Source organism: Ipomoea nil, unplaced genomic scaffold (assembly GCF_001879475.1).
Source record: "Ipomoea nil cultivar Tokyo-kokei standard unplaced genomic scaffold, Asagao_1.1 scaffold1509, whole genome shotgun sequence".
NCBI lineage: Eukaryota > Viridiplantae > Streptophyta > Magnoliopsida > Solanales > Convolvulaceae > Ipomoea > Ipomoea nil.
In genome coordinates this window covers 474,119-482,788 of record NW_017617937.1, presented here as the reverse complement: position 1 = coordinate 482,788, position 8,670 = coordinate 474,119, and the positions used below count along the sequence as shown (strand labels likewise).

Genomic DNA, 8,670 nt, shown 5'->3' with positions numbered 1-8,670 from the left:
CTATCAATAATTTCCTAAAGAGAAAAATATGCATTTGGAAACAACGTAACTTATACAATGTTGACAAAAATGTAATAAAAAACTGTCACAACGACCATAATACTAAAAAAATGATGATATTTCAGAGATTTGGAAATTCTCCCCCGCCCAACAAATCACTTCCTTGGTCAGATGTTGCCGGTTAGGTTGTCTCCTATCAGAAGTGGACTTCCTACTTGCTTTGTCCCCATTCTCTCACTACCAAACTTCTTAACTTCCCTTCCTTTACTTCTTCCCAACTCATCTTCTGCACACAAACACGTGTACTGTAAATTCTTCTTTGAGACACCCATGCCCATCCTATGATTATTGGATGATCTATGATCTATCCTACCAATAAGAATTGTCTCGAAATCGAATCTCAATCCCGTGTATTATTTACTAATCAATTCAATTCTGTATCTTTCAAATGTAATAAATAATAACTAGAGTGCTATGAATTGAGTCTTTTGAGATGAGTCAAGTCATTCTAATATTTAGAATGATTACAGTTAGATTATTCGGATCTTTCAAAATGAATTAGGTCCTCCAGGTATTCCAAGACGAGCTTGGGGAGACATCATATGGCCGACTTGCTTGGAAAATCAAATGCTCGTAGGCTGACCGATCACCTAGGTTGAACTGTACTCAATCACTTTGAGATGCTAACTAGTCTGATTTATCTCCTTAATTGTGATTTTTTGTCGACTAGGACTTACTCAATGCACACCTTCAAATAATGACTACAAGTTTCTTTCGTCACTAAAAAAATATAGATATTAGCAAGTGACAACCACAAAACAACGAGCATTTAGTTTGAATTTTGAAATGAATCTTTAGTACATTTAAAATGAAACTAAAGTAACAATCATAACATCATAATATGCACTTATATATAGTACGTAATAGTAATATATTACATTCTCTTACATACTCTACAAATTTCATCTCTAATATGACATGTTATTAATTCGTGATGAAGTTAACTAGTTCACGAGTAGCTAATAAAAATAAAAATTATGTCCCATCATACATCATACATATGATAAAAACAACATTTTTGATATGATAATTCTTGATGTGATGAAACACCGTACCCCACTATTACTAAACTAGAAAGTAAACGTAGTCTGTTTCTTGCTAATGATGGCAGAAATCCTTTTCTTAAATCAGTTAAATAACTTATAAATTTAAACAAATTGTGATTGCAGTTGACAGCCATGACCGTTGGAACGTTACACTCAAATATTTGTCCCATGAATTTTTCCTCAACAACTCCTTGCTTCAAGACACAGACATCTGATCAGATAGAAATATATAAAGAGAGGCCATGTCAAAGAGAATGAACGTACCCATCCAACTCTCTTTCTATCTGTCTTTCTCCTCTTGCACCCAACAACTAGTTGGTGAGAGAGCTTCATCTTGGCAACGATGAGAAATGTCGTTGTGATTTGTGTCGTCTTTGCTGCGTTTTTCTCCTACACGGGTGAGTTTTTGTCTGAGAAAGTGCGGTCTTTGGTTCCGGGTATGTGTGTGTTTGTGTGTGCGTGCGTGTGTGTTTAATGATTTGATTGTGTTGTTGCAGCTGCCTATGATCCCTTGGATCCCACGGGGAACATCACCATTAAATGGGATGTCATGTCTTGGACGCCCGATGGCTATGTAGTAAGTAGACTACCTGTTTTCTGTTCTCCGGTTTTCTGTTTCTCCATAACAGGCGTTGTTTTCTGTTCTCCGATTCTCTATATCTCGTGTTACTGAAGGCGATCTTAATGTTATTGTTGTAGGCGGTGGTGACGATGAACAATTTCCAAATGTTTAGGCACATCTTGAGCCCTGGGTGGACTTTGGGGTGGACATGGGCTAAGAAAGAGGTGATTTGGACAATGGTTGGAGCACAAACCACAGACCAAGGAGATTGTTCCAAGTTCAAAGGCAGTGTTCCACACTGCTGCAAAAAGAACCCAACTGTGGTGGATTTGTTGCCTGGTGTGCCTTACAACCAGCAATTCTCAAACTGCTGCAAAGGTGGGGTGTTGGCTTCTTGGGGCCAGGACCCTCAGGCTTCCGTGTCAGCGTTCCAGGTCAGCGTCGGCCAGGCTGGCACGTCCAACAAGACTGTCAAACTCCCCAAGAACTTCACCTTGCTTGGCCCTGGACCTGGCTACACTTGTGGCCCTGCAAAGATTGTGCCTTCAACTAAATTCTTCACCCCTGATCTTCGTCGAAAAACACAGGCCCTTAGTAAGTCTTTTCTGCCCGGTTAGGTCAATAGTGAGACTACACGTTTATATGCTCGATGGTTTGATATGTTCTTGAAAGTTGTCAATCTAATACCTGGTTTTTCTCTGCAGTGACATGGAATGTGACATGCACATTTTCTCAGTTTCTAGCCAGAAAACATCCTAGTTGCTGTGTTTCCCTCTCCACTTTCTACAATGAAACCATCACTTCTTGTCCTCATTGTGCTTGTGGCTGTGAGAACAAAAACAAATGCATCAAGTAAGGCACACAGCTGAGCTACACACAATTTTCACAGCTCGAAATCTCATTAATTTCGACCACCCAAAAGTGGTCAAAACAAAACCAAAAAAAAAAGACATTTAGATGTGAAATACTCTAATTTAACTTCTTGTGAATGATTGATTACAGGAGTGATTCAAAACTCCTCAGTGTGGTTGGCATAAACACTCCAAGAAAAGACAATGCACCATTGTTGCAGTGCACACAACACATGTGCCCCATCAGAGTTCACTGGCATGTGAAGGTTAACTACCAAGAATACTGGAGAGTCAAGATTGCCATCACAAACTTCAACTACAGAATGAACTATTCTCTCTGGACTCTTGTTGTTCAACACCCTAATCTCAACAATGTCACTCAAGTTTTCAGCTTCGATTACAAACCGGTCGTTCCCTACGGTTCCATCAGTAAGCACTTTCCGTTTCAACTAAAAATCTAAACTAAAAGCACTTTACCCCTTAATTGTGCCTGCCTGGCATGAACGGGGATTAGTCTGAGTATAGTACAGGCTTAAAGGTGCCTCCTACAGCAGTTAGGGCCTGCTCAGGACACCTGACCTAAAAAATAGTGAGATTGACAGAGTGAAAGTCAGTTTACAAGGGAAAAAACATTAATCTTTTGTGATTGATGTTGCAGATGACACAGGAATGTTCTATGGGATGAAGTTCTACAATGACTTACTAATGGAAGCAGGGCGATTTGGGAATGTGCAGTCTGAGGTTCTGATGCAGAAGGATAAAGACAGTTTCAGCTTCAAGCAAGGATGGGGTTTTCCCAGGAAGGTCTACTTCAATGGTGATGAATGCTTGATGCCACCACCCGATACATATCCATATCTGCCAAACTCTGCACACAAAAACTTAGCCCTCTTCTCAACACTGATCTGTTCAATTCTTTTGCACCTCAGTGCATTGTTTTGATCATGTTTTGCCCCTCTGTAACTAGAAATTTTTGAAGTTTATGATCAACAACAACCTAGATGCACTAAGCTGGGTGTGGTATACCTGCAACTTTGATGTAACATGAACACATTGCAAATCTGTAATATAATCACCTCCATGTGCAAATGGGAATGCTGTTATTCTGAGTAATAATTTGAAGTTTGAACACCACAGAAATGGCACAAATGTTTCAACTTTTTATTGGAATGTCAGACACTAGTTTTCATTAAAGAATTACAGTTGTAGGGTTGATCAAGAATAGCAAAAGGTGTAATTTTTATTATATTGCATGTCCAAGAATATGCTTCCAGGGAACCAAAACCAAGAAGAAATTAAATCACATCACAGACTGCAAAGAGCAAAGAAAGACAGAAACAAGAAAGAAAGATAAAAGGGAGAAAGATGGAGAACAAGAAGAGAAAGAAGAAGGAAGCGGTGCTGGGCTGAGTGAATCTGTCACGGTAGCTATAGGTGCGAGATTTGGAGCAGACCGAGTACCTGGATCAGGACCAGGAGCTAAGGCGATACTCCCCGAACTATCTTTGTAACCTAGGAATGCTGAATACATGCAGGTCACGTTCCAAGTCACTGCCATGGAAACATCAAATTAGCTTGCAACAAAGAATAATTACAAGTTCAATCAATCAATCTACTGGAATCAAACTACTTACTCATTGCACGATACAATCTTCTCAGATCTGGAGTAACCAACTTTGTTTGTCTAACAATTTTGGCTGGTCCACAGGTATAACCACCAGGTCCTGGCGCAAAAAATGTGTAGTTCTTAGGCATCCTCACGGTTCTGTTAGTGGTCCCGGCTGCCCCAACGGTGATTTGGAATGAGCTTACAGCATTGGCAGCATCTTCCCCCCATGCACTAAGCACTCCACCCTTACAGCAATCTGCAATCTGCTGATTGTAAGGAGCACTAGGGGATAAGTCAACGAATCTTGGGTGCTTTGTGCATGATTGTGGAGGATTGGAGCTATTGAACCTAAAACATTCTTCAGACACCATGGTTTCACCGCCCACCATGCTCCATATCACCTCTTTCTTCGACCATGTCCATCCCAGATTCCAACCCGGCGCTTCAATTCGCCTGTGTTGCTGAAAGTTGTAAATCGTCACAACAGCCTGCAAATACCAGTGTGAAAATGATCAATTAGTTAGAAACTTCCATGTGTGTATTTATCACAGATTTCAGATCAATGTAGGACAGCTGAAGCTTGCCGGGGCTTACAACATAACCATCAGGAGTCGAGCTGAGAACATCTGTTTTTATTGTGATGTTTCCGTAGGGGTCAGATGGATCATAAGCATCTGCAGAAGAAGGGTGTTAAGGAATGGATTCAAATTTGCAAAATCTCAAACACTTTGATCAAACATTACAATTAGTATATCAAAATCTTTCAAATTTCAGCCAACCTTTAATCAATAATGAATACAAGAACAATGACAGAGAGATATGGGCATACCTGTTGAAGTGAAACTGAAGCAAGAAAGCAAGAATGCCACTAGCACAACACAATATGTCATTTTGGCCAGAAATCTTGAGCAAACCACAAATCTCTTGGCTTCCCAATCTTTTGCTCAAGAAGATGAAAGAGTAGGAGAATGAACCAATGTGCCACAGATTTGACTTCTTCTATTCACAATTTCACATGCCAATGTGCCATGTTTGCATTGTCTAATTGAGGAAAAGTTGACTTTCCTCTTTAGAGTGTTTAATTATTTAACACTTTGGAAAAGAAGAGCCAATGTTGACCTTAGAAAGTTACAGCAAAGCAAGAATCTTTAACTTGATAGGGCAGCATGTAGTTTCATTTCCTTGCAGATGAAGTCAAGGTTTAAATATTTATTCTTTTGAATTTGAATGAATAGTTGAAATAAGTATAAAAAACCCAGAGGATATGAAGAAAAATTATATCATCAAAACATAGTTGCAAATAAATTCGCTAAGGACACTTAACAGGAAAAATCTAGTACTGGCTGAGGTCCCAGCTGAATAGAACAAACTGGAGAGTCGTATGGGCTAATCACTAACAAAGATGAAGTAGAATGAATACATCAACTGTATCTCAATAAACAAAAGTCTTGAAGCACATGGGCTAATCAATTATGTGGATTATACATCTTATAGATATATTAAATATATGAAAGCTCGTTTACATTCAGTCTGCTGCAAAACTGGCAAGCTTCTATGTTGCAAAATGGCAGGAAAAAAAAAAATCTTAATGGTTCTTCACTTCTTCATCTAGTCTAGCTCAAGTGATCTATGGGATATGACATACTCAACGTCCATAAAGGGAACGTGACATACTTGACATCAATAAAATTCCCTGAAATGCATCTCAACTAATAATGTGATCAATCTCTTCCTCTGCCTGTCTCTTCCTCAACATAATCATCTTTATCAGAATGATCATCCAACTCCTCCTCCTCCTCCTCATCATCATCATCATCTTCTTCTTCTTCTTCTTCTTCCTCCTCCTCATTGAATTTAGCATATTGCTTAAGTGATGAGGCAAGTTCAACTACTTCCTCATCATTTTGGGTTGATATATTTGCATCATCATCATCTTGGGTAGATCCCCCCAGGTCTAGTTCACCAACCTTCTCATCTTGGGATTGGGATTTTGTTGAACTATGAGATTTTCCTTTGTTCATCTGTTATATCGACATTAGATGAGAACTTCAAAATTGAAATATTTGAAGCAGTTCAATGATAAATCACAGAGCAATATACAATTACAGCAGACTCCACCCCCAACCCTTCCTTCTCTCTCTATCTCTCTCTATCTCATGTAGTTCTATTTGTCAATAAACACAAAGCTTTCAGGCATTGGTTCAACCTATGGTCAAACATGTTCCCCAATTTCTTTGGCAATAACTCACCAAATACATCCCCATCTTCACTTGCAGGGGCTGCTCATACAGAATTATACACACTCATTTTCACATGTTATCAAATTTGTACACGAAGTTGCAAGCTGTCACTAGGTCTTAATGTTTCCAAGCCATGGGCGGAGATGTCATTTTTCTTGTGCCATTCAACCCTAGCATAAACTACCCAGTACAAGATAAAACAGCTATAAAACACATATTTATAAAAGCAAAGAAGTTTTAGTGTGCCTTACAGCTCGTAGTAGACTTCTCCTATCTCTCTCACGAGCATTTTTTATTGCCTGTATGCAAATAAGAATCTTTTAGAAACAAGTTGCAAGGTAATGCAGCAACCACAAGAAATAAGGTAAATAAAAAAGATCAAGCCAATGGTAGATTTGGCAAATCAAAAAGTAAACAAGCTTTTAAAAAAAAATCATGAGTAAACATGAACCTCTTCAAGGGCCTTCTTCTCGGCCTCTATTTCAGATAAATCTCTACAAGGCAATGAATACACACCCACAATAAGAAGATTTTTCACACAAATAAGCAATTGAGCAAGACAAATTAACAATTCAAAACACCACTGTTTTCAATATAAAACATGGGGAAAACTGAAACCTTCCAATGATACGATCAACTCGGCAGGAACACTTGGCACATACATTATGCTCCTTTGCACAAGCTGTACACCCATAGGAGCAAGTTCATTGATTACTAGGGAGTATTATTATTACAACATCCATTCATTAAAACCAAAAACACAATTCAAATTGAAAGGACTGTTAGATTCAAAAGCAATCAGAGTAGAAGCTAACCAGTACAGATATTGTGGTAAGCTTGACGAACGTTCCTTTTCGAACACTTCTGACTGTTAAAAATCCATTGTTTCCAGGAGATCAATTCATAAAAAATTTACTAATACGGAGTACAAATTAAGAACACACAACATATTTATACAAAGGAATGCATATGCAGAACATACACACAACACAGATGAAGAAAGGAAGGCGAAGAGGTGTAGATTACCATTTGGCAGGCTCAGCGAGAGGTTTGTACTTGCCGTACTTGCGCTTCCAGTCAATCTGCTCCTTACAGCGTAGACAAACCCCAGTTATCTCTGAGAGAGGCCTAAACCTCCCTCCCGGTTCAGTTTCGTTTATCTTCTTTCCGGCATTAGGCTTCCAGGCGAATCTGTTAGCGTGCTTCGGCGGCCCTTTCTTTCCACCTCCGCTGCTCATCTTCTTCTTCTTCTCCTTCTAAAACCTTCTTCACTTTCAATTCAAATTCGGCTAACTCTCTAACCGCCTCGCCGCCGCTCAGGCTTAGTATTCTTCCCGCCGAACTCTGAGCTCTTGATCACCGTAGCGCCGCCGCGGAGCTTTTTGCTTTGGATTGCCAGTTTGCCATAAGCGAGAGCGAACTCGTTTAGATAAGTATTTGGGCCATAGATGCGGCAAGCTTATTTGGACCTCAAAGATTGAATTTCCTCTGGCCCAAAAAACCCTTGATCCTTTTAAGCCCAAACATGCCCAGCCCAATCGTTATGCTGTGGAACCGTGTCCACCTTGCAAGATGAACACAGTTCCTATGTTCATAATTACTGAACTATATGTTCATAATTATAAAGTTATATATTCATAATTTTTGAACTTCATATTCATAATTATTGAAACAGAACTTTATGTTCATAATTATATAGCTATATATTCATAAATTTTGAACTTCATATTCACAATTATTGAATCTCTATATTCATAATTATAGAACTATATGTTCATAATTATGTTCCAACTCTATGTTCATAATAATAGAACTATATGTTCATAATTATAGACTATATATTCATAATTTTTGAACTATATATTAATAATTATGAACCGTATCCACTTTGCAAGGTGGACAAGGTTCCACGGCATAATTTGCCTGCCCAACCTAATCGTTATATTGTGAACTATTGACATATTAATTCATTTTTAATATATTAAAAATTCAATTTTAATTTAATGTATTAAATATTCATTTATAGTATATCACCTAAAAATAAATTTTCAATATATATTAAGTTTTTGTAGGCTTAATTCGTAGTTCTATAGATATTAAGATTTGTCATGTTAAACATTTATGGCATTTCCATCTATAGTTTTTCTTTGGGTTTTTGTGGGGTCCATTATGAGGTGACAGAAATAGAAAGAAATTTGAATATGTACTGCAAGCTATGAGCCCAAGCGCGTGCAAATAGTGCTAGAGAAAGCTTGAGAAGACGACTATGACTTTACAATTGTATTTTCTTTCTCAACCTACT

General features: G+C 38.3%; 3 protein-coding genes across 4 annotated transcripts; 1 reads left to right on the top strand and 2 right to left on the bottom strand.

The window, feature by feature from the left end:
- Nucleotides 1–1,362: 1,362 nt before the first annotated feature.
- LOC109188979 (COBRA-like protein 4) lies at nucleotides 1,363–3,650 on the top strand. Its single transcript, XM_019339653.1, has 6 exons — nucleotides 1,363–1,504; nucleotides 1,604–1,683; nucleotides 1,806–2,262; nucleotides 2,373–2,520; nucleotides 2,671–2,948; nucleotides 3,178–3,650. The coding sequence occupies exons 1-6, from the start codon at nucleotides 1,450–1,452 to the stop codon at nucleotides 3,459–3,461; spliced, it is 1,302 nt and encodes a 433-aa protein (XP_019195198.1). The 5' UTR covers nucleotides 1,363–1,449; the 3' UTR covers nucleotides 3,462–3,650.
- A 91-nt stretch (nucleotides 3,651–3,741) lies between these two features.
- LOC109188982 (protein COBRA-like) lies at nucleotides 3,742–5,418 on the bottom strand. 2 transcript variants are annotated; one of them, XM_019339657.1, is made up of 5 exons: nucleotides 5,248–5,418; nucleotides 4,958–5,169; nucleotides 4,723–4,802; nucleotides 4,154–4,616; nucleotides 3,763–4,070 (listed from the first exon to the last, which is right to left on the bottom strand). In XM_019339657.1, exons 2-5 carry the CDS (start codon nucleotides 5,016–5,018, stop codon nucleotides 3,820–3,822), a joined length of 855 nt encoding a protein of 284 aa, XP_019195202.1. In that variant the 5' UTR covers nucleotides 5,019–5,169; nucleotides 5,248–5,418; the 3' UTR covers nucleotides 3,763–3,819. The 2 variants fall into 2 exon arrangements, with proteins under 2 accessions (XP_019195201.1, XP_019195202.1); XM_019339656.1 differs by having other exon boundaries at nucleotides 3,742–4,070; nucleotides 4,958–5,418.
- A 140-nt stretch (nucleotides 5,419–5,558) lies between these two features.
- Nucleotides 5,559–7,799, bottom strand: LOC109188983 (YTH domain-containing protein 1). The gene is made up of 6 exons (XM_019339659.1): nucleotides 7,395–7,799; nucleotides 7,184–7,236; nucleotides 6,987–7,050; nucleotides 6,820–6,862; nucleotides 6,620–6,667; nucleotides 5,559–6,149 (listed from the first exon to the last, which is right to left on the bottom strand). The coding sequence occupies exons 1-6, from the start codon at nucleotides 7,604–7,606 to the stop codon at nucleotides 5,850–5,852; spliced, it is 720 nt and encodes a 239-aa protein (XP_019195204.1). The 5' UTR covers nucleotides 7,607–7,799; the 3' UTR covers nucleotides 5,559–5,849.
- Nucleotides 7,800–8,670: the final 871 nt, after the last annotated feature.

What these genes read in the sequence shown, in the direction of transcription:
- LOC109188979 (XM_019339653.1), top strand. Translation starts at nt 1,450, where the DNA reads ATGAGAAATGTCGTTGTGATTTGTGTCGTCTTTGCTGCGTTTTTCTCC. An exon ending in AACAAAAACAAATGCATCAA is followed by an intron (nt 2,521 to 2,670) that starts GTAAGGCACACA and finishes GATTGATTACAG; the next exon opens with GAGTGATTCAAAACTCCTCA. An exon ending in CGTTCCCTACGGTTCCATCA is followed by an intron (nt 2,949 to 3,177) that starts GTAAGCACTTTC and finishes TTGATGTTGCAG; the next exon opens with ATGACACAGGAATGTTCTAT.
- LOC109188982 (XM_019339656.1), bottom strand. Translation starts at nt 5,018, where the DNA reads ATGACATATTGTGTTGTGCTAGTGGCATTCTTGCTTTCTTGCTTCAGT. An exon ending in CTTCAGTTTCACTTCAACAG is followed by an intron (nt 4,803 to 4,957) that starts GTATGCCCATAT and finishes CTTCTTCTGCAG; the next exon opens with ATGCTTATGATCCATCTGAC. An exon ending in AAGATTGTATCGTGCAATGA is followed by an intron (nt 4,071 to 4,153) that starts GTAAGTAGTTTG and finishes TTTCCATGGCAG; the next exon opens with TGACTTGGAACGTGACCTGC.
- LOC109188983 (XM_019339659.1), bottom strand. Translation starts at nt 7,606, where the DNA reads ATGAGCAGCGGAGGTGGAAAGAAAGGGCCGCCGAAGCACGCTAACAGA. An exon ending in CTCGCTGAGCCTGCCAAATG is followed by an intron (nt 7,237 to 7,394) that starts GTAATCTACACC and finishes GATTTTTAACAG; the next exon opens with TCAGAAGTGTTCGAAAAGGA. An exon ending in GGAGAAGTCTACTACGAGCT is followed by an intron (nt 6,150 to 6,619) that starts GTAAGGCACACT and finishes TCGATATAACAG; the next exon opens with ATGAACAAAGGAAAATCTCA.